Source organism: Pleurodeles waltl, chromosome 8, assembly GCF_031143425.1.
Source record: "Pleurodeles waltl isolate 20211129_DDA chromosome 8, aPleWal1.hap1.20221129, whole genome shotgun sequence".
Taxonomy (NCBI): Eukaryota; Metazoa; Chordata; class Amphibia; order Caudata; family Salamandridae; genus Pleurodeles; species Pleurodeles waltl.
The window spans coordinates 518,723,203-518,748,839 of NC_090447.1; the positions used below are offsets into that span (position 1 = coordinate 518,723,203).

The window sequence follows — 25,637 nt, forward strand, 5'->3', positions numbered from 1 at the left end:
AGTCTGACAATAAGCAGCTTTGTTTACTACCAACACACAATAATATCAAAAGGTGAGATAGTTATATACACAATACCTTACATCTGAAGATGTTAATGATTTGTATCCAGCAGGTATTACCCACACATGGAATGTCCACGATCAGGGCATGTAGACTATCAATTCTACAATGTTGGCCAAATGAAACCTCACTCTCAAGATCTAACAATGGCCAATAAAGCAAAAGTATCAAAAGAGAGGTCCTAAATAAAGGGACGCATAGAATTAGCATTATGTAACAAGCACTCACCTCTGTGGACAATGTCATTTTTATGGCACCAATGAATTGCCTTGATTAGTTGGTATATATAATTCTTTACTTTATCTGGTGGGGCTCCATTTGGCATTTCTTCCAGCAACTCCAGCATGTTCTACAATATAAATGTTTGCAGTTAAAATACATTTTCTTACAAAACATCGCTGCAATATATTCACCATGTAAAACGTTCAAAATGAAGGAAGCATTAATGGAACAAAAAACTAACTTGGCATTTGCCTTACTTTACTGTATCCACGTACAGTCAAAGGCTCGACAAACATTTTCAGGAAGACGTGTGTATGTTTACATCTGGAAAATCTCAGCGACCTTGGCATAGGCTTCTACAGAACATGACTATCCCCATTCTCAAACACCTCTTAAATGTGAACTCATCGTAAAGCGAGTCAATGTTTTTTCCAAGGCCTTCCTTCCTCTGATGATGAAGGAATCGCTAAGAGCTAGTCTGCCCATCTATTTTGCTCATATTCTGTGACAATTCAGCTGTACATCTTAAACTTTGTACTGTATGACGGCTCTGAACTCTACCAACAGTCTTTCGCCATCTTTTGTTAGAGTGAGTAGTAGGCCTGGGACAAAGGGCTAAAGCGACAACACCAGTGCTTCGTTATTACCCTGTTATCCTTTAGAAAGACAAAGGGGAGCAAAGGGGACAACTGTACAACCCCGTCATCTCGCTCTTGAGGAAGAATGGGGTTACAGCAGAACATTTTACTAGTGAGTAAATGCACGGGCAGGCAGGTCACTGGACTGCTAATTATAGTCATAATTATACATCAAAGAAACACCGATCACACGCTCATGTGGCAACACACAAAGTCAAAACAGAAAAAAACAAAAGTAAAAACTTAACATCAAATTAAAAAGCTGAGGTATGCCTCCAATCTAATTTTTCAGCACCACCATAATCAGGTACGAGGCAATGGAGGTTGGTGGACGCGCCGTCAGGTCAGAGCCAGCAGATGCTCCCCAGGTGTACACATAGCAATTCTAATGATTCTAGATAGAGATGGAAATTGGGGCTTGGGTGAGTGGAGATTGGGCACTGCCAATTTATGTTGGTGTTTCCGCTTCGTCAAACTCCAAATGAGGCCATTAGTCTTACCTCCAACTCATAACACAATTATATAAATTGAGGTTACTAAATTCAACTAACTCGGCCTACTAAGTGAAATGTATATACATTCTAACAAATATGAAAATCAGTTTTACATAAAAATGCATATATGCGAAGAACAATATTATTACTTCTATCTGGAATTGTGACAGACGCATGCAATTCAAATTTTAAACGATAACCACATAAAACTCCTCTACAATACCACAGAAAATACCGTCATACTCTGGCATTCAATAAGAGTTAAAACATCCATTAACAAGTGCCCTGGCAGACTCAATGACGTCAAACACCTTTACAAAAACAAAATAACACATTTCTAAACATACAGCCTGCTGTTCTTTTGACAATTTTAAAAATATTTTTGTTTGGTTTCATTAAAAAAAAAAAACAACAAGCGACAACAATAACAAACTCCACCGTGGAGTATATACATTTCTCCATGACTGCACATACGCTGGATAACAACAAGCAAAGCAAAGACAACTAACCCCAAGGTGGACTATATGAACTCCTCAATGATAGTTGATATGATAGGAATAGGTAACAACAAGCACGTCCACCACTGTAAATCATCCAGCCAAACACTTCAAGAGGAACAGTAAATCCTAAAGTGCATCCACCACTAAACAATAACGCCACTAACAACACATGGGCATTGCTTGGAAGGTAGCTCGGCCTTAAAATATCTAATAGTTATTGCTAAAAACGTCTTGGGTGCCATCTAGGGTATGTGACAGGAGTTCTATTTATTCCCCACACAGAGTGAGACCAACAGGTTATATTAGTTGTTTCAATTTTCACACCATGTCAAGTTTTGCAGTAAGTACCATATAGGAAAGTAAAGCCCTATCAAAAGTAGACCTTCCTTCCATCAGTGAGTTCTCCAGACCTGGTACTAAGATGGCAGAGGCCGAAGGAGCTGGGCAGTCAAAATCATCTTAATACTGCTTAGGATATCCTTCCATAAGCAAATGAATTTTGGGGAGGAGCACCAGATGACACAATCATCGCCAGCCATGCTCCTTCCTAGCCCCAGCATTTATCACCTGTGCTTGGCTGCAGAACCCTTAATTTCCTAAGAGTCAGATACCAGCTAATAAAATTCTCGCACAGTCTTCATATGGATGGAACACATACCATAGCCCTCAGCCAGTGTACCCACAATTTCAGCTCGCAGTACAAATCCAACTTTTCTAAGAGCCCATCCAAAAGGGAAAGACATATTCAAAGTTTTATCGATCACTGATATTAGACCTTTCATAGACTCATACTCTCTGAACAATATTTCAAACTGTGTGGAATTCCTCATTGCTCCTGCCATACTGTCCTCAACTATAACTCAATACCTAAATTGACAGCAAGAGAGTTGGTTGTTTTCATATAAATAACCATCCTTCTTACATCTCTCAAATATTTGGATCTTCCCCAACAGGAACACATCATTTGTAAAGTTGGGTAATTCCAATCTGCCTTGCTCCACAATTGATGTGACCGTTTTTTTGGAAAATCTCAATTTATACTCTTTCCCGATACCCTAACCATACATTTGTTGGTTCTCTTTTAATATGTTAATCTGAAATGGAACTAAGAGAGTCTGGAACAGATAGAGTAACCTGGGCAAATCATCACTGGAACGGCAACAGAGCCATGGGACACCCTGCAACCAAAGCAACAGATCTCTTACTTGGTGTTTAGGTGATGCAATGCAGCAATAAATAGAGTTCTGTGGGCCCCTCAGTAGTTCACCTGCTGCACCATTGATAGCTATGCCCTGCAATTCACACAGTAGCTTTATGACAAGCCTGCAGAGTAGGTTTTATTTTGAGCCCCAAGTTGATATTCCTAGATGTACACTGAAAGCCGACTGAAAGGGGAACACTAGGCCTTTCTTATCTCTATCTGCTCATGTGAAAGTTAGTCCCAGAATTTCCAACTTGTCATAATGAACTTTAAAGTAGTCTAATAAAAGATCCTATTCTCTCAAAACGTCAGGGATGGATACGTCCAGGTCGGTCTAATCTAAAACAACTTTATTAGAAAATAAGGGTATATTATGTCATACACTCCTGAATGTCGGATCACTCAACTCATCATTTTACCTAACATATGTTTCAAGTGGTTCAATGTCTACTGGGCCTAACAAAAAGTAGACAATGTACGACCCTAATGTGCACCTTTCACAAAGGTAAAACTCACTAACTCCTTACCAGGACTCTCACTGTAGGGTGTTTTGTAAGTGGCCGAGATACACATTAACATTCCGATGCCTAAACGTTTTTTGCTAATGATGGCTAGCAGAAATCCCTAATCCAGTCTAACAAAGTATTTTCACCCTCAATAGTCAACAACAGGGCTGGATTCTTTTTTTGTGCAATGACCCAATGAGAAGTCAAAACCTTTGAATATTATTGAATACTTAGACTATTTTGATCAAGTGCACAGGGTATGGTATCAGGGAATGAACCCTCAAGGCTAACATTTTAGTATAGTAACTCAAGATTAAGAGCAGCAGAAGGCTTCCAAGCGTGTAGTTATTGAGTGTTTTGCCTTCTTTGAGAAAAGAACAGTATTCACCTTCTTCTGGTGTCTGTCACTTCTCCCGTGTCTAAATGAATTATAAAGGCTTGTCAAGTGGTACATCAGTTTGTCAATATATGCCTTGTAGAAGGGACCCATGAAGCCATCTTGGGCTGTGCCTTATACCAGTAAACTCTGCATCCGACTAAGCACTGTCAAAGAATGAAACACATGTACCAGTGGAGGCTGGTGACCTTTGAAAGTGGTGGGGTGTAATTAATACCTGCCAGGAGTTTAGCCCATGTTTTCAAAATTTGGCTCACTCATTCTCACTTCCTCTCACATTTACTCTCTCCCCCTCAGTCACCAACTCACATTCTCTCATTCATTTTCACGCACTCCCACTCACTGTTACACACACATATACACAGTCTTACTTACACACTTACCTCCCCCCCACACATCTCCAACTCTTGGCCCTGGTGCAAGTGCACTTGCTGCACCACTGAAATCTACATCCCTGCGTCACTTCAACTCCCTCTCACAATCTCCAGTCACTCACTCCTATCGGACTCACACTCCACCACTCACTCCCTCATACTCACTATTACTTATTCATGCATCCTCTCAAACTTTGATTCTCTCTCACGTTTACTCTAATTGACACTTGCAGACACACTCAAACACACACACTTTCACTTAATTCCGTTCACTTTCAATCACTCACAAATGCACTTACAAACATATGTACATAAACAGAGAAGCAACGTTTTTTTTACTTACCTTGTTTCCTTTGCAGCAGAGCGGGAATCTGGTGCTTGATTTTAGAATCAGAAAGTCATGATTCACAAGAAGGGCCACCAGAGCACCAAGGGCAGGTTTGAAAAGGGACATACCAACCCCAATACTGTCTCAACATCTTGTTAGGACTGCAAGCACAGCCATATAAGAATCTGGTGCAGGCCTGGGAATCCTGTCCCTCATGTTGTGTGTGGCTTCTCATTGGGCTTAGGGATGTAGATACATGGGACCCGGCAGCCGCATTTTAGCAGGTATACAGTGTTATCTGATGCAGGCACAGTATTGTCTGGTGAATAAAATAGATTGTGCCTGAGTCAGGGGACAGTAAATAATCTACACCCTGCAGACTTGCGCAATCCAGACATCCACCTACAAAGTGTTGTGTTTCAACAGAATTCTGTAGCTGGATCATGCACCAGCCTTTTCAACCCCCTCCCTCTAAATCTTCCTGTCATACGGAGCCTGGAGACGAGGCCAAGGGAGATGACCTATGTACTGGTAATGTTCATGAAAACATGTTTTTTATAAACACGGCTAAATCAAAAAATGTGCAGACTCGGTGAGACAAGGTGCAGAATGTCGGACCTCAAAGGAGACAGGGAACCCCTGACAAGGAGCCTCCACTGACATGTACACATGCAGGCAGGGATACCTTTTCAAGAAAGCAGGAGATGTTTTCTTCTGGCATGACACTGACATTGTGTCCAATAACATCTCTGGCTTTATTAAGGTTTTAGAATATGTGGACTGGACACAAAACAGGAAGGCCCCCCCCACTGCCAAACATGTTTTTCTGTTGGTTGGGACTTTCTTTTGAAAGTTTGTGTGCTGCAACTGTTAGCAAATTGATGGGCTCCAAGTCCATGAGACCATGTTTGCGCCCGCAAGATAAGAGATAAGGCTGTGAACTTACGGAAATCCATACCCGACCCACGGGGTCTGGCAAAGGGCAGGTGTGAGGGGCCTAAAATGTATTTTATTAGTGACTCTCATAATTTTTGTGGGGGTAAATGGGCATGGGTGTTTTTGAGATTTGTGGTGTTTTCACTGTTTTCTTTCTTATAACTGTTGTGGCAAACGGTTACTTGTAAATGATCCTACATTTTCTCCTCTAGTACCTTCTCTTTCTGTCCACACCAGCTGCTGACTTCACGTTCCATGCAATACTGAGCAAAATCTTCAGGTGCATGTTCAGCTCATCTTGACCTATGCTAAGCACCTCCTCTGCAATACTTGCCAGCGTTTCTGCCTCCTCTGTTTCTGTATTGCACCTCTCTCTCTGGCACCGTGTATACTTCATCTCATGCTTCGGCCTAAGATGTTGTCAGATGGTTGATGTTCCAAAGACGTATAACCCTCAGCTGCCTTTGTTGAGTTTCTGCTAGCTAAACTTGTATGTTACACTATGCAAACATTTAGTTTATTTCGGGGAGGGGGTGGAGGGGAAAGGAGGAACAGCAAAAGAAACAATGAAATTCCTAGACATCTGCTCTGCTTCCACCATCTCCCAAGTGCAGATGACCTCTTATATCAGCTGTAGCAGATGGCTGCATTGTCTTGCTGCACCACGTCTGCCATTGAGTGAGCTGGATATGTACAGTCTCTCCCAAACAGAACTACTGAGGTCTACTGCTCTCGCCAAAATGTTGCGTGCCCCCTGCTGCTAATGTTTTGGCACTTTTCTATGAGGTAGACGTTCAATTGAGGACTAGCACAAAGAGAAACTCAGAATGCCCTTTTGAAATGTAGAACAATATGTGAACTTCCGAGCACTATGCAGGTAGTCCAGCTCTCTTTGTTAGATGTGCCAGGTCCACAGACTTGCAATAGAGGCTGTGTACTTGGCGCACTAAAAAAATATTATGTGCTGTACAAATGACTCCCTTAAAATTCTAACGGATGCCAGGGCACACTTAGGGGGGAATAAAGGCAGCAGACTTAGGGGTTCATGCCTGTCGGTCTCCTTGGGACACTCATGGAATTTGTAAACTCTGAGTCATGGACAAATTTTAATGTTTTTACTTCATGTAAGGGCACCACCACCCTTACACTGGTAGTCAGGGTAGTATGCTCACCCGGCCTCCTTTTATGGCCTTCAATAAATTTTTTAGGTCACAGGGATCTTGCCTGTGACCAATAAAGGTGGCCGCAAGAGAAAATTTTCTCTTGCAGTCTCCCAATCAAGTTGGGTCCATGGTCCTTATATTGAGGATGCAAACCAAAAATTGACAATGGGAGAAAAAGCATTCTCTTCTAACAGGTTTCTGTGTATTTTGGGTCTGTGGAAAGTCCTTGAATCTAGTTTGAGGACCATCTGTAGACTAAAGGTCCAGATGTCATGCCCTGGTTGACAGATGAGCTCAAAACGAGGACTCCAAAAACACTTTTCTAATGCTATTTTGTGAAAGCCACTAAACAGTAAAGTTCTACATCTGTGCCACGTCTGGTGCAATTCCTATCAACCATTTTTTTCTCTAGCTCTATCACACTTTCCTATGAGATTTTAAATGTAAACCATCACCTCTTTGAACTCCTTCCCCCTTTTTTTCGACCTACCCCTTCTGTGTAAGGCCAAAGGCTGTGTGCTATGGGTGTTTGCCGTCCACATAAGGTTCGGCATCCAACCAGCCCCTGCGACAAACCACCACTGAGCACAGCTGAAGCTGTGCGCTGTGGGTATTAGCCAACTACGATGGGTTGGGTGCTGTGCCTAGCTGTAGCCAATGCCCAGTGGCCAATTCCCTGCTGTCATGTGCAGAGGATGGCCAACCACAGAGGTTTAGTTGCTGAGAACTCTCAGGTGTTTTACAAGATCAACAAAAAAAAAAATTCACTGAAAAACCAACGGGCAAAGTGAAGTTAAGCTTAGCATTCGTTACCGCACTTCAGCATATGTTTAAAAAACAGAGAAATTCACTTTAAAAACATAGGTAGAGTGCATACATGGTTACAAATTAAAACTGATAAAACTATGGAATTCACAAGTTATAGTTAGGAGCACAATCCATAAATCACACAACAGCAATGCAAACCATAACTCACAAACCAAATGCAATGCTAATGACCTCACTATATTTATACCAATAAAAAACAACATATACAATGCTAAAAATTAAATGTACTAAAACAACGGCACATAATCAAACCATTTAATTATACTACATCATAGTCGTCTCAATAACTATACAAAGGCGACTGCACTAGGTGCCGCAGGCTGGACCCAGCCATATGCAAATCACTCTTGACCCTGGTCCCCATGGGAACAGTCAGGCCTGAATGGCCAAGCCAGGTCCTCCCTGGACCGGAAACAACTGGATTCTGAAAAACCTTTTTCACATAAATATGTGGTAGGGAAAGTAAGTAAAACCATGATGGCCTCTCATCTCTCCATAGCCTCTCTGTCACATGTATTTCATTGTTTTATAGCACCTCTCATACCAGGGGAGGGTGTCGGAGCACTTTACAGGGGACTACCAGATGTAGGATTCACTTGTCATCCATACTAATAGGCATGTTTTAAGAGTGCCTGGTCTGGAGAAGGACAAACTCGGGTTTAAGAACATAACACAGTGGTTAGCATTCACTTTAATAATAATGTATTTCTATACAAGCAAACCTTTTTTTGAGCGACATAATGATAATGAAAGACTGGGGGAAAAAACCTAACTTTCTATTTTGTTCCATGCAGTTCTTTGATGGCAGTTCATAGCTCACTGTGCTAGATTACGATTTTACAATTTACAAAGAACTTTAGTTTGGCCACAAGGGCCATAAAAGCACATAGCAGCAACATTACGATTTTAACTTGTGAACTGCACAAAAACAAAAGGATCTCTGTGACAAAAGCAGTAACCAGCTGTGTTATGCATATAAAATACTTTGCTTTGCATCATACACGTTCTTGCAGCAGACCTATTAACCATTTGCGCTACCTTAGATGAGTCAATACTGCCACTAGACAAAACTCCCATCTCTTTTCAGCAGATACATTATTCACCAGAGTTATCTTGATTCTTTTATTTTTGCCGGAAAGCAGCTGGATGTACAAGGAACTTTTCAGTGTTTTTAAAACTGCTGCACAAATGAGCTAACACATATAAAAACACTGATGGGTTTCTGTAGAGGCTCCAGCTGGAAAAGTGCCTTCCTGCTGGCCCAGGCCTGCGAACCCCCTGGGAATGTGTCGCGGACCTCTGGGGGGTCTTTGGACCACAGGCTGGGAATCGCTGCTGTAATGTTTTACACATACATATTCACTGAAATAACACAAAGGTTACAGGGACATAACATTTAGGAAATAGAATTTACAAAACATAGAAATTCACTTTACAAAACAAAAGGCTGCAAGAACGTTATAGTTAAAATCTGAATTTGCTCACACAAAACCACAAACATTCAGCAGTTATAGTTAGAGATATTTCAAGTAACTATAACTCGCGCCCTAGGGTAACTATAACTTGTGCCCCTGTCTTGCACCCAACCTGCTACAACTACCCAAATTTGCGCCACGAAGGCCTTTGGCCGTGCGCTGATGGGTTTGACAGCAGGGCCTGGCCCGTGGCCAGGCCCTGCAGCCAATCCCCTATAACCACCCAATCCTGTGCCACGCACGGCGTTTGGCCGTGCGCAGCAGGAGTCGGCCGCAGGGCCTGGCAACCTATGGCCACCCAACCCTGCACCATTCACGGGCTTTGGCTGTGCGTGACGGGGTGGGCCGCAGGGCTTGGGCTGCGGCCAGGCCCTGTAGCCAACCCCCCTATAACCACCCAACCTCACATGCATAATTCTCTGGGTGAGTCTGTGAGTGTGTGCAGAAGTACCTCAATGGCTCTGTCAGTGGGTGCATGGGTTTCTGAGTGGGTCTGTGAGTGGGTACATGAGTCTCTGAGTGGGTGTGTGAGTGGATGCACGACTGAGTGGATCTGTGAGTGGATGCATGACTGTGAGTGGATCTGTGAGTAGGTAGATGATTGTCTAAGCAGGCCTGTGATTGGGTTCATGAGTGTCTGAATGGGTCTGTGAGTGTGTGCGTGAGGGTCCGATTGGGTATGTGAGTGGGTGCATGAGGGTCTGAGTGGGTCTGTGGGTGGGTGTGTGAGTGTCGGAGTGGGTCTGTGAGTTACTACATTAGTCTCTGAGTAAGTGCATGAGTGTCTGAGCAAGTATCTTATTGCGTCTGTGAGTGGGTGTGTGAGTGTCGGAGTGGGTCTGTGAGTTACTACATTAGTCTCTGAGTAAGTGCATGAGTGTCTGAGCAAGTATCTTATTGCGTCTGTGAGTGGGTCTGTGAGTGTCTGTGTGGGTGTGTCAGTAGCTGTGTGAGTGATTCACCCACAAAGGAACGTCACACCTGCCCTTTATCCAACAAGAATCCGTTTTTTTGCACAAAATATCTACCCAAGTGGAGTTCTTTTTGCCTCCGTGGGTAAATGTCCAGTACGTATTGTACACTACAGCTGTGTAGTGGACCACAAGGAAATGTCTCCAGCGACCTAGTGTGCGTTTAGCAATGTGATTGCGACTCATGCGACTTTCCCCAAAAATCTGTGAAAACATGAATCATCAGATAGAACATCCAACAAGACTACAAAGACGTACATCTTCACCAAACCAGGGGCCTTCCTCTTATCTATATGGCGTAAGTGCTTCTTTGGTTTGTGGAGACATTCTAATATCACTCTGCAAGAAGAACACACCACCAAAATTGACGGCAAATGCACTGGGGGCCCTTTGGTAAGCTGTCCATCATCCTGACAAAAGGGGGAAGCCCTTTTTATTATTTATAGAAACAGGAGGGGGGGGGTCATGTGGGCCACTCCCCCAGTCGATTTTGGCCCCCGGGGACCCCACCCCGTGGCCCACCACAATTCAATGGGGGAGGGGGTTGCATGGTATCCCTCCCCAGGCTGATTTTGGCCTCAGAGACCCTATCCCCTGGGGCCCAGCCATGTGTCCCTGGGTGCACTTGTCCCAGGCAGGTACTCAGTTTGCATTGGGACCGTGGTGCTAATTAACTGCTACCTTCACCCCGCCCAGTTTCAAAGGAAAGAGGCCTTATCCAGGCTAGCAAGCACAATCAAGGAGCTGCTGTACACATATGACTCACCCAAAGCCATAGTAGTAGGGGATTTCAACTCCAGGGATCTGAATAAACCGTACAGTCCCCTTGGGCACATACGAAGGTCCGCTCCTCTTCACGCGCTCCTTAACACTCACAGCCTCAGATCATCTCAGTCCTTTAAAGAAGCTTGCTTCCCCCCAGTAATATACTATTCCCACTTTTAAATAACATATCTACAATCGGTTACATCCCTGTCAGCACAGGGCTGGCTCTTATGCTCCAAGATTTTGAAGTTGATAAAAGGGGCGAAAGTGACCACAGACACCTTTGGGTAACCCTGCAGCTGGTCTCATTAGATTCCTACTCACTACTAGCACTTGGGGAACCAACGGGGGTAGAGTGCCACAAGCTTCTTTATAGAATTAAATGATCCGCCAAACTCGGTGACAACTTATTACTATGTGTAGAGAGTAAAAAGGCTGCTAAGTCAACACCAAGCACAACAGTATTTGGGCACTGGGAGGAATTTGTAGTGGACTTGCATCAGGGATTGGGGAATGTGCAACAGTTTTCTCCCTACAAAATCCCCCTGATTTCATCTCACACCCTCAGATGCTCCTAGGAGCCAGCAAAATGCACTCTTCGCAGAGCACTGGCTGCTAGAAAAAGATGCAGTAAAGATGTAGATGGATCAGTCATTACCATACTCAAGGCAGCTCACAAGCCGAAAGTTTGGCAGTGCAAAAGAGAGTACATTGAAGCAGAATGGCTTAGAATCTTTACTTTAATAAAAGATAAAAAACACTCTCACTTGTGGCAGTACCTCAACCACTTATGCAACTCTGGGCAGCCTAAGGCAAACGATGTAGCGGAAAACGTCTGCATCAGCCACGTTGAAAAGCTATACACAATTGATCAGGAGGTGAAAGCAGCCCCTCTCCCACTCCTGAGGTCTGGGCTTTTCAGCCCCAGCAGAGGGCACTCATCTCTGAAGGAGCTGAAGGAGAATAGCTTAGGATAATGAGGTCTGATGCTGCACCCGGTCCCATTAGGTTCCTAGCAGCTGTGTTCAAGATGGCCCAATATTTTTGGGTGTCCACCTCACGCCACTTTTAAACTAGAGGTATGCCTCAGCTACAATTTGGTTCTCCTGGAGCGGCTCCATTCTTTTCCCCATTCACATAAAGGGCGACCATTCGAATCCAGCCAATTTTAGCCTGATAGCACTCCTGGACGTCGAAGCCAATGTCTATGCGTACATCCTTTTAAAGGACTTAGAAACATGGGTAAAGTAAAAAAGCATTCTTCTGCTATTTCAATCAGATTTTAGGCCAGAATGTTCAACAACAGACAATATTATGGCATTGGTATACTCAGCTTCCTAGGCAGTTAGGACTAGTCACCCCCCCCCCTCTGATTTGCTGCTTTGTCGATTACAGCACAGCCTTCGATAGGGTGGAATGGGGCAGGCTTTTGGGAACGTTACCCGGGTGGGGGTTTCCATCTCGGCTCCTTAAGGCAATTATATTATTATATCAGGGGACATGGGTCACCGCCAGAGTACCAACCTACAACGGGCTCAAACAGGGATGTGTATTGGTTCCTCTTTTTTCGCTATAGCTATACAGCTAATTTGGGCGGTCCCCTGGAAGGAGCCAGCTCAGTAACTCCAAAGCTGGGACGGGCGCTTGCCCATTCTGCAGTACGCGGACGCCTCTGTAATCATGGATCACACCAGAGCCAGGCTGCAGACAGCTCTGAAGGCACACCAGAGTTACAACCAGGTGAATAATTTGCAGGTGAACCAGAGTAAAACCAAGATCATTGTATTCTGCAAGTAACCCCACAAAAAACAATCACACTGTCAGCTGGGAGAACAACAGATTTTGACAGCCACCACCTATAACTATGTCGGAGTCTGGTTCTTTGAAGGGGCTAGGCCGGCTGTCCATCTAAGGCATCTTAGACTTAAATCCCTCAATGTTATTAACTTACTAAAGAGTCTAAGTATTTGTCTAAACAGCTGTACCGATGAGCTCCTGGTGACAGTGTTAAAAGCTAGGTTGATTCTGACTCTCAATTACAGCCAATTGGCCTGTCCAGGAGCCCTTGACTAGTTTTTAATGCGCACCCAGGGCAAGGCATATAAGAAAGTCCTGTGTACCGCTCGGCACACTAGAAGAGCTTGGCTGAGACTGGAGCTGGGTCTCGGGAGTCCTAACCATGCATGCCTGGAGGACATTATAAAGTATTATCTGAGGGTCCGACGAGCCCCAGAGATCACGCTCAAACATCATCTTAATGTAATTTTTGAGGAGCTATGCTCTCCATGGCAAGTTCGGATGGCAAAGGCATGCAGTTGCTTGAAGATCAAGGCTGACATGCTGCACGATCAAGAAATTACCTATTTATTTAGCGGGATTTTGAAAGCCTCCGTCCCAGCAACCTGACCAAGGTCCTGGATGCATCCTATTCCCCAGGCAAAGCGCAGCCTTATATTTGCCAAAATCTCTCAGTCAGACCCGTAGTAAAATCTTTTATATGAGGTTAACCTCTTTACCAATCGTGTATTTTAATCTGAGCTTGTGGAGGGGAGACAATTGCTTGTAGATTTTGTAATTATTGTAAAGAATCATGGTATTCTCTGCTATGCTGCTGTCCTAATTTTGATGAGACAAGATGCTGCCTACTTCTCTCTTTGTCTCACTTCAAAGCTGTAAGGCACTGCAGACTAGAGAAGTTTACGCACATCACACGGCAATCACTCACCAAAACTGCTAATGTTAGGCCTTAACTTGAATATTGTATGTTAGATGTGCTGCTTATCAGTCATACTAACATCAAGGGTCGCACACTGTGTACAGTTTGTTCAGGTGCCTCTTTGTCCAGTGGGCTGATATTCTTTTAACAGCTATTCCTAATGACTGTGACGTAAATTCTTCTTTTCACAGTCTTAAGCACGATTAGCCCCTTGAAGCTGTTAAATTGTTGTTATATGACTGCTTTTATTAATATGCGCTGGCTGAAGTAACTATTTTACGTGTTAATGCTATGCACTGTTTTCCTGTGTAATGATTTTAATTAATCGAATATGAATAAAATAAAGTACAGTGTCATATAACACAGAAGAGGGGAGTGTTTTAAATGTCTATTGTCACAGACTGGAGTATTGTAGATTGGAATTGGGAGGAGCAGAGTAGATTAGTATCGTACAGTATAGTGGCATGGTGTCTCATATAGTGGAGTCAAGGATCATAGACTGGATCAGTGAGTTTTACAGTGGAATGGCATGTTGATATAGTGGAGTACACTGGAGTGAGGTAGTGTAGAGTGGAGTAAAGTGTCAGATTGGAGGGGCGTGTTGTAGACTACAGTGAGCTGGAGTGGACAGGTGTAGCATATAGTTAGTGTCATAAATTGGAGTACAGTCCAGTACGGTAGAGTGTAGTGGGGTGTCATACAGTATTGGAAAGTGATGTAGACTACAGTAGAGTAGAGTGGCATACAGTCTAGTTGATGTTTGTAGAGTGGAGTGCTGTACACTACAGTACAGTGTTGTAGAGTGTGATACAGTGGAGTGGCATACAGTGTTACAGAGTACAACGGCATTGAGGGGAGTAGAGTGAAGTACAGCAAAGTAGTGGAGTGGAGTACTGTGTCAGAGTAGAGTGGAGTAAAGTGGGGTGCAGTGGCATTCAAGGAATTGTGTACAGTGTTGTATAGTGGATTAGAGTATCGTAGAATGGAGTAGAGTGTTGTACAGCAGCATACAGTATAGTACAGTCTTGTACAGTGGAGTGATGAGGTATAGACAGGAGTAAAGTGCTGGAGAGTGGCATACAGAGTAGTTCAGTGTTGCAGAGTGGAGTTGCATACAGTACAGTAGTGTGTGGAACAGTGGAGCTGCATAGAGTGAATTGTTGTAGAGCAGTGTAGAGGTGGTCTTGTACTCTGGAGTAGCGTCAAGTGGAGTGTTGTAGAGTGGAGTAAAATACCATAAAGTGCACTAGTGTGTCATAGAGTAGAGTGGCATGGAATGAAGTGTACTGGTGTAGCATAGGTCATAGACTGTTATAAATAGGAGGGGGGCCTCATACAGTAGAGTGGACTGCTGTGTCATATAGAAAAGTGTTGTGTAGCGGAATAGACTGTTGCACATTGGAGTAGAGTATACAGTTGGACAGTGGAGTGTGTGGGAATAGAGTGGAGTAAAATGTAGTGTGGTAGACTTTTATAGAGTTTAGTTATATAGAGTGTAGGAGACTGTCATACAATGGATCAGCTTAGAATGGAGTGGCGTACACTATAGTGGCATAGAGTGGGTTACCGCAAAGTGGAGTAGCATACAACAGCGTACAGTGGAATACTGTCCAGTGGAGTATAGAAGAGTGGAGTGGCATAGAGTGGAATAGCGAAGAGTGGTGTACAGTGGAGTGACAGAGTGGAGTAGGGTACAGTAGATTAGTGACAAGTGAGTGGCATACACTGAAATTGCATAGTGTAGAGCTGAGGAAATTGTTATAAATTGGAGTGGAGTCTCATACAGTTGAGTGGAGTGCTGTGTCGTACAGTGTTGGAAACTGTCGTAGGGTGGTGTAGAGTGTTGTACAATAGAGTGTACGGGCATACAGGGAGTGCAGAATTATTAGGCAAGTTGTATTTTTGAGGATTAATTTTATTATTGAACAACAACCATGTTCTCAATGAACCCAAAAAACTCATTAATATCAAAACTGAATATTTTTGGAAGTAGTTTTTAGTTTGTTTTTAGTTTTAGCTATGTTAGGGGGATATCTGTGTGTGCAGGTGACTATCACTGTGCATAATTATTAGGCAACTTAACAAAAAAAAATATATACCCATTTCAATTATTTATGATTACCAGTGAAACCAATATAACATCTCAACATTCACAAATATTCATTTCTGACATTCAAAAACAAAACAAAAACAAATCAGTGACCAATATAGCCCCCTTTCTTTGCAAGGACACTCAAAAGCCTGCCATCCATGGATTCTGTCAGTGTTTTGATCTGTTCACCATCAACATTGCGTGCAGCAGCAACCACAGCCTCCCAGACACTGTTCAGAGAGGTGTACTGTTTTCCCTCCTTGTAAATCTCACATTTGATGATGGACCACAGGTTCTCAATGGGGTTCAGATCAGGTGAACAAGGAGGCCATGTCATTAGATTTCCTTCTTTTATACCCTTTCTTGCCAGCCACGCTGTGGAGTACTTGGACGCGTGTGATGGAGCATTGTCCTGCATGAAAATCATGTTTTTCTTGAAGGATGCAGACTTCTTCCTGTACCACTGCTTGAAGAAGGTGTCTTCCAGGAAGTGGCAGTAGGACTGGGAGTTGAGCTTGACTCCATCCTCAACCCGAAAAGGCCCCACAAGCTCATCTTTGATGATACCAGCCCAAACCAGTACTCCACCTCCACCTTGCTGGCGTCTGAGTCGGACTGGAGCTCTCTGCCCTTTACCAATCCAGCCACGGGCCCATCCATCTGGCCCATCAAGACTCACTCTCATTTCATCAGTCCATAAAACCTTAGAAAAATCAGTCTTGAGATATTTCTTGGCCCAGTCTTGACGTTTCAGCTTGTGTGTCTTGTTCAGTGGTGGTCGTCTTTCAGCCTTTCTTACCTTGGCCATGTCTCTGAGTATTGCACACCTTGTGCTTTTGGGCACTCCAGTGATGTTGCAGCTCTGAAATATGGCCAAACTGGTGGCAAGTGGCATCGTGGCAGCTGCACGCTTGACTTTTCTCAGTTCATGGGCAGTTATTTTGCGCCTTGGTTTTTCCACACGCTTCTTGCGACCCTGTTGACTATTTTGAATGAAACGCTTGATTGTTCGATGATCACGCTTCAGAAGCTTTGCAATTTTAAGAGTGCTGCATCCCTCTGCAAGATATCTCACTATTTTTTACTTTTCTGAGCCTGTCAAGTCCTTCTTTTGACCCATTTTGCCAAAGGAAAGGAAGTTGCCTAATAATTATGCACACCTGATATAGGGTGTTGATGTCATTGGACCACACCCCTTCTCATTACAGAGATGCACATCACCTAATATGCTTAATTGGTAGTAGGCTTTCGAGCCTATACAGCTTGGAGTAAGACAACATGCATAAAGAGGATGATGTGGTCAAAATACTCATTTGCCTAATAATTCTGCACTCCCTGTAGAGTCAAGTGAAAATTCGGACAGTGAAGTAGACTAGAGGTATAGAATGGAGTAGAATTTTGTAGAGTGGAGAAGAGTACATTGGAGTGGCACAGAGTGGAATAGAATATAGTGGAAAAGCACAGATCGAAGTAGTGTAGACTGGAGTAAACTGTAATAGCATATAGTCTAGTAGCATACAGTGGAGTGATGTAAAATGTAATAACATAGTGTAGTAGCGTACAGTGGAGTGGCGTACAGTTAAGTGGCATAAAGTGAAGCGGTTTAGACTGCAGTGGTGTACTGCGGGGTGGAGTAGAGTATAATAGCATAGAGTAGAGTACAGTGGAATAGAGTGGAATACCATGCAGTAGAGAGGGAAAGATTGAAGCAGCGTACAGTGTAATAGCACAGAATAGAGTGACATATAGTGGAATATCAGAGTGGAGTACAGAGGAGTGGCGTAGAATAGAACAACATAAAGTGGAATAACAGAGTAGAAAGCGCACAGTGGAGTGGCATACATTCGAACGGTGTAGACTGGAGGAGTGTCCAGTGGAGTGGGGTAGAGTGAATTAGCATATAGTGGATTGCCGTGGAGCGGGTGTAGAGTGGAGTGGTGCCCAATGGACTAGCAAAGAGTGGAGTGGTGTAGAGTGGAGTAGCATATAGTGGAGTGGCATACGGTGGAATAGTGTAGAGTGGGGTGGTGCACAGCAGAGTGGCATAGACTGGAATAGCGTATAGTAGAGTAGTGGTCAGTGCAGTGGCATACAGTGATATGGTGTAGACTAGAGTGGTGTACACTGAAACAAGGTAGAGTGTAATAGCATAAAGTGGAGTGGCGTACAGTGAAGTGGCGTCCAATGGAATAGTGTACAATGGAGTGGGGCAGAGAGGAGTGACATACACTGGAGTGACAGGGTGGAGTAGCATACAGTGGAGCGACATACAGTAGAATTGGGTAGAATGGAATAATATGAACTAGAGTAGCATATGGTGGAGTGGCATACAGTAGAGTGGCGTACACTGAAGGGGTGTAGAGTGGATTTGCGTACAGTGTTATTGTATAGAGTGGACTGGAGAGCAGTTGTGTACAGTGTAATAGTACAGAGTGGAGTGACACAGAGCGGAATGTTGTACAGTGGAGTGGCATAGAGTGTAATTGAGTATAGAAAAGTAGCGTACAGTGGAGTGGTGTATAATGGAGTGGTGTAGACTGGATTGGCATACAGTGGTGTGGGGTAGAGTGTAATAGCACACAGTGGAGTGGCGTACATTGAAGGACGTCCAACTGACTTGGACGTTAATTGAGGTGCCATACACTGGAGTGGGGTAGAGTGGAGTAGTGTACAGTGGAGTGGCATACCGTGGAATAGCACAGAATGGAGAGGCATACAGTGGAACAGCATATAGTGGACTAGCGTATAGTGGAGTGGCACACAGTGGAGTCGCAGACACTGAAGAGGCGTAGAGTGGAGTTGCATACAGTTTAATAGTGTAGAGTAGACTGGCATAGAGTGGAGTTGTTTACAATGTAATAGCATAGAGCGGAGTGGCATAAAATAGAGTTGCACAGTGGAGTGGTGTAGAGTATAAGAGTGTATAGTGGTGTAGTGTACAGTGGCATATAATGGAGTGTTGTAGACTAGTGGGACGTATAGTGGCACGAGAAACCGTGTAATAGCATACAGTGAAATGGTGTACGTTGGAGTGAGGTCCAATCAAACAGAATGAAGTGGGGTGGAGTGGAGTGCCATACACTGGAGTGGCGAAGAGTGGAGTAGTGTACAGGTGAGTGGCATACAGTGGAATAGCATACAGTGGATTGTTGTAGATTGGAGTGGCATACAGTGGAATAGAGATAGGCGGAGTGGCATGAAGGAGATTGGCGTATAGTGGAATAGCGTAGAGTGTAGTAGCGTCCAGTGTAGTGGCGTGCTGTGGTGTGACAGACTGGGGTGGGGTGGTGTACAGTGCAACAGTGTAGAGTGGAGTCTCGTACAATGGAGAGGTGTAGGGTGGAGTGGCGTAGAATGGAATATCATATAGTGGAGTGGGTACAGTGGCGTGGCATATGGATGTATGTGAAATTTAGCAGCAATGTAGATTATGGTGTGCAGAATAAAGCAAGGCAGTGAATTGCGCTGCCTTGCATTTGTTCAGATTCACTAATCAACGCATGGCGGCCTTGCATTCATTTGTAAATCTCACTTAGATATTCCATTGCCCATGTGCCTTAGTTACATGGCGATGACAAGCCAATATATAATTGGGTAATGGCTGTTTCTAGAGAATGAAATGGCAACCATATTGTTTTTACTACACTTTGGCTATCTTCAGTGTTAGGGCCTTAGATAAATAGGTAAGTATTGGGTCCCTACTGAATACCTCTTTATTTAAGTGTTAATTGGTAATAGATAGGGAAATGTATTTATTTGTTTTATATATTTTTAAATAGGTTTAAGGCCTTGTACTACGGTAGTTTCACACAATTTTGTGAACTTCCATTAAAGTACTGTAGTGACACATATCAATAAGTTTAAATGGCTTGTAACTTAAAACATACTTACCCTGCTTAACTGCAGTACCCAAAAAGCATAATGTCTGCACCATAATGTATAATCCTGCCAAACTGCATGTGAATTCATTCAGCCATTTTTGCGCTGTCAAATACAACAGTCTATGAAAAATGTATTGGTGAGAAAACATATTTTGGGACCCACTTTTATCTCTGCACACCCTTAAGGATTCACCACAAAAAGTTATATTGTCTCAGAATGTAGACAATGCTATACATCTGGAACGTTTTGTGGTGATTCGTCAAATGGATGGAAAGTTATTAGGGAGCTAATATCCAAGGAATTCCAATCTTTGGGAATACTAGCTATAACTACAGAGTGGTAATCAGATTTAATGTGATTTCTTTCTTTTTGTCTATTGTGTTTGTTATGTATGTGCTTATTGCTTTACATAATCAACTGACCATAAATGGGTTTCTTAGTTGTTCATGTAGTAATTCGGAAACTTTACATATACCGTTTATTTTTGGGGCTTTTAGAAACATATGAAGCTCAAAGTGAATGAAAGCCAATCACTGTTATTTTTAAGATTGTTATTTTTACTAATGGCCTATTATCATCTCCTCCATATAGTAGTTTGTGTAGCTCACTGCCAGGTCACTTTTCCATTTTGTTGAAGAGGAGTGCATAAGGAACATAGTTTTTGTTTGGCTTGCTGGGTACAGTTTTATTTTGTGAGCTACAGAGCATGCACAGAAACAAAAAGAGTAAGCTGTATTCTATTTGTTATGTATTTGTTTATAGATTTCCATTACGATGTGACCATACATTGGTTCTTCAATTGTCCATGTAGTAAATCTGAAACTTTGCTTATACAGTCTAATTTATTTTTTGGGCTTCCTTGCTAATTTTTATAGTATTGTGCTACTAGATTTGACTAAGTTGAAAAACGTTATAACTTAAGAAATACTTACTCTACTTACCTGCCATACCAAAAGAATCATCTGTGCAACCTAATACGCGAAATACAAAAGTCTACGTAAAATGCATTGGATTTCAAACCTGTTTTGCGACCACCTTGTTTCTTTGCACTCCCAGGACCAAACACAGCAAGACTTTCAGTACTCCTACAATGAAACGGGGGCAGCAGTTCTGCAAAAATGCCCGGACATCCGTCAAATGGGTGCAAAGTTATTAAGGGACAAAAAAAATTTATCCCTTTCTCTGGTCACTCTTACTACAAAGTGGCTACTGCCACTCAGATGTATATATATATATATATATATATATATATGTGTAGTTATAGTTAGGACAAAGGGGGTCATTATGAACATGGCGGAAACAATCGCCGTGTTCATGCTGGCGGTCATCATCATTTAACTTTATTTCGGTAAGTAAAACATACCATAAAAGTACAATACAAGCATCATAAATTGTAAATTTTTGAAATTGGTAAAACACTTAAAAATATAAACACATTAAAAATGTAAAAGAGATAATAAAGAGTTAAAATTCGAACAGAATGATCACAATATATATCTCCTAAATGCAGAGTGTACCACACAACAAGGACCCTATTCCCTATGCCAATGGGTGTTCAATAATGCAATAAAACAGTATCTTAATATTAAAAGTTAAATACTAAAATCAGACATCAAGAAGTCAATTAATGTGCATACATAGATCTTAAAATTAGCTATCCAGTCTTATTCTTTAAAATTGCTAGTCTGAGGCGCCAGATTGATTCGAGGAATTTTGCCACTGGTAAAACTACCTCGGCAGATGGATCAGATTTAAAAATTCTCTCAGCATACAAATGAGACCTGGCGCCTATAGATTTGCAGAGCGGGATAATCCAACAAGCTCTTTGTTTGCGATATGCATGACAATAAAAGAGAACATGTGAAATAGACTCATCACATTGGCAGCCCATCGGGCAGAGCTTGGAACTATTAGTGGAACAATGCCAATTGTACGCTAGGGAACACAAAGGGAGGGACCCTATTCTGAATCTAACAAAAAGAGCTCGCGCAAATGGAGATAATGCTATATCCATATAAGGCTCAAATTCATAGTGGCATTTGAGTGATAAATAATTATCAGACATTGACAACGGAACAATCTTAGTAAATTGCACAATCTGAGCGTTGTGCCAAAAAGCATCCTTCAATAGCTGCACAGCATTTTTGGGAATAGAAGAAGGGTCTGACCAATAGGACCCAAAACCTAGATGGAATAAGGAATCTTTGACATAAGTACACCATTTTGTTTTACTGATAGTGTTACTGCCCACCAGTTTGAGAAGCCCACAACGAAATGGAGACAGGGCATCTGTTATCCAGAGCCGAATCCAATACAGCAAGGGCCTTAAAGCAGCAATCTGCGAAATAGAAAAGCTGGTGGTCAAAACACTCACCGCCAGCGAACCCGGAACCCCACTGGCCACATTATGAACATTTCTGTGGACCGGCGGGCGGCTGGCCCACAGAAAGGATCCGCTGGGACATTGACGGCGGCTCCACATGGAGCCGCCATCAATGCCTCTGTGCAGCAGGTGCAGTTACACCCGTTGCGCAGATCACTGCCAGAAAATCGGGCAGTGACCTGTGCGACGGGGCTTTGCACCAGAGCCCCTGCACTGCCCATGCAAATTGCATGGGCAGTGCAGGGGCCCCCAGGGGCACCCCCTCGCCAGCCTTTTCCTGGAGGGATATCCCGCCAGGAAAAGGCTGGCGGGACATTAAACATTATCCGCAGGGTAGCACCACTACTCTGGCGGATGGTGTTTCATCCCGCTGCCAGGCTGCCTGACGGCGGGAGCCTGGCAGTGGGTGACGGCTGCCGCTGGCGGACGTCACCATGTTCATTATATGGCGGTTCGGCCCACCATGCTGGCTTCAGCTTCCACTGCCGGCATGGCGGGCCGAACCACCATCATCATAATGAAGGCCAAAGTTTCTATAGAAAGATAGTTTTTTTGTTTTGCTAATAACTTTTGCGCCATTTCATGAATCTTCACAAAATTTTCCAAGAAAATATGACGCTCACTTCAGCTGCTGTTTGGAAACTTTGGGGCTGATCTGCCAAGCAGGGGCCAAGAAAAAGGGACCACCACCTCCATGGGGCATTAGTCAAATTTGGTACGGGGGCTGTGAGGCCCCCTGGCAGCCCCAGGGACCACCACCACCCCAGGGCATTGATCTCATTGTGTGTGGGGGGGTGCGCTGCCCCCTGTAGCCTCGGGGAACACCACCTCCCTGGGCCTCTTCCACATTGGAGTGGGGGCCATGCGGCCCCCCCTCGAGGAGCCACTGATAGCCCCGGGACCACCACCCCCGCAGGGCCGGCTCCTGCTATGTTCTGGGGTGCCCAACCCCGAACCATAGCGATTTGCTGTGACGTGGTTACAGCTTTGACAGCTGCAGCTGAGTCACAGCAAATACTCCACTTTCTGTCAAACAGGTCCCATTGTCAGAAAGAAGAGTTTTCATCTGTCTTCCATGCACGCAGATATGCGTGCAGAGACAACAGATGAAAACATTTCTCCAGCAACCATGGAGCTGCTACTCAAAAAAGCTCCTTGGTTGCTGGAGCAATGGGACTGTGGGGGAGGTCTTAACATTTCCTCCCCCATGGTCCCAGATAGCCCGGAGAGGGCATATAATATAATAAACAACAAAAATCATTAGGGACCGCTGGGGAGCCCGAAGGCCTCCTCCGGGGTCCCAATGACAGTAAAGGGCTAAAAACCTAAAAAAAACTATTATTAAAGAAAAAAAAGAATAGCTCAAGTGTGAAGGTCACATACCTTCCAACTGAGCTTTCAGGGCTCGAGTCCAGGTGTATCCCTGGACATTTCCCTCCTTTCTTTTTTTGTTTAAATGAAAATGTTTAAGGCTCATACTGAAAGGTGATCTTATTATTTTTAATTCACAAATAAATTTTTCTTTTCAATTTGTGCAGAAATATCTTATTCTAAATATATCATCCATCAAAGCCTAAAAACTTTCTGTTTTTTTCAATGAACTGGTGATCACCACTGGGGAGTTATAGTTAGGATTGTGTTCCCATAAGAAATGCATTTTTTGTGTTGCTAATAACTTTCGCGCCTCCGGACAAATCTCTACAAAACTTTCCAAAAAAGTGCTATTTTTCCCTACTTTGAGTATGGGAGGTTTTGGGGTGATCCATTAAGCAGGGGCTGAGAAATTGGGGGGGGGGGAGGGGGAGAGGTGTCCAAACAAGTGTTTTCCCTCTTCATTTTTTCATAGGAACTTTAGACACAGCTATAGCCTAAACCGCAGAATGGATTTACACCAAATTTGGCAGTAAGCTAGATCTAGGTCCGGACAGAGTGCTTTTGGTGTAAATCCATTCAGTAGTTTTTGAGCAATTAATGCTGAACAACATTGTATACCTAGGGGCAAGGAGGCTCGGCAGATGCTGACAGATCTCAAATTGAGATTTGACCGGCTGCCACCACCTCGTCAAGGCAGCCGTCTTAGGACTCAGGACCAAAAAGACATAAGGAACAGGGTAGGAATACCCTGACCTTCTAGGCCTGGTGGTGGGTTCCCCGAGGGACCCCACCTAGGGCCAAAAAACATTAAAAAAAAAAAATCAGTAAATACGTGGAGAATCTGCGAACCCACATGGTGGAATTCAGTGGTTTAAAATATTATGCGGTTATGACCTTTTTACCTAACTAGAACATTTCTTTATATATATATATATATATATGTATATATATATATATATATATATATATTCTATACAGACGGCTCTGGGGCCGAGGCATACATAGCCGCACCTTTCCCTCCAGTCATGTGAGTGACATAAGTCAATTACTATGGACAAATTGTGAACGAGTCCAGAATACCAGCCCCCTAATCCTCAATCACCAAAACTCAAGGTGCTATCATTGTGAAGCAAGACTATGTAAAAAAAATCATCGAATTGTGGAAGAGAGAAGATCTCCTTATATATTTTCACATCCTTATGCAACACTAAGTGTATATATTATTTCATCAACCACATCTTCTTTTTACATTGATAGTTTTATTAGTTCACTTGTTAATATCTATATGTAACTCCATGTGCAGTGAAAATTGCCATAGCCAACGCGTTTCGTCCCAAAGGACTTCTTGAGGGCTAAAAGCATACAAATATAAATAACCATAAGTTAATAAAAAGAAGAAAAAAACTATACAAAGAAAAAATAAACATTAAAATTATTGCATAAATACACCTATAATTAATCCTATATTTAACCAATTCTCATGCCGCCTATATGCTGATTTACAAGTCCATGTGCGATTATTAGCATTCTCTATTTTAACCCAAAATACGAATGGAGAAACAACATAAAATTAATTGATCTTCCATAGAATTTCAATTCAAACTGATCCAAGCCATAATATTCTTAATAAATAATAAACAATCATTTATACATCTATTGTCCATAAATAATATATTTTTTTATATTTCAACACCGTCCTCTCTTCACATAAGACCAAGAATGTCAACTAAGATCTAACATGCCTCTTACAATCTATTCATGAAATACGATACTTAGTGCTGTATGGTATAACCGTAGGATGCCTATTAATATGGCTTTAAAGGTGTCGGTCTCCAAACTAAAATGTTTGTTTTTTGTTTTTTATATTTTAAACATAATAAATGGTAAGCAGCAACCTCACTGAATTCGATCACCATCAGGGACCTCAAAAACATATTTTAAGAGTCGATATAACATCAATGATCTTCAAATTAAAATATTTACTTCATATTTGTAACCCGACAAACATATTTAAGAGATACTATCAAAGATCTCATACACGTAACGCTAAGGTGTATTCAATATATCCAACATTGTTAGATCACATGCATTATACGTCAAAATTAATGGCTTTATTTCCAAAATGTGGCAGCCATATTAATTTAAATCCCCACAATGGAACTCAAGGGTACAGTACATAAACATGTGTGACAACGTTTATTTTCACCAAATTTAATATGAACAATCCTATTACACTAGATCTCAAAATACTAAAATACCTTATTTATTTTAGGGTGTTCGATTTTTTTTTTTTTTAATTAATTTAGATGCGTATAATTTCATGGGGAAGCT

The 25,637-nt window shown here is 42.7% G+C and overlaps 1 protein-coding gene across 9 annotated transcripts in view; it reads right to left on the reverse strand.

The window, feature by feature from the left end:
• The window catches only part of CDKL5 (cyclin dependent kinase like 5), a 1,213,679-nt gene that overhangs the window by 433,051 nt on the left and 754,991 nt on the right, over positions 1–25,637 (reverse strand). For all 9 annotated transcript variants that reach the window (XM_069204517.1, XM_069204511.1, XM_069204514.1 and 6 more), the window contains exon 7: positions 290–410. In XM_069204517.1, coding sequence (XP_069060618.1) covers positions 290–410 — 121 coding nt within the window. The remainder of the gene's footprint in view (positions 1–289; positions 411–25,637) is intronic.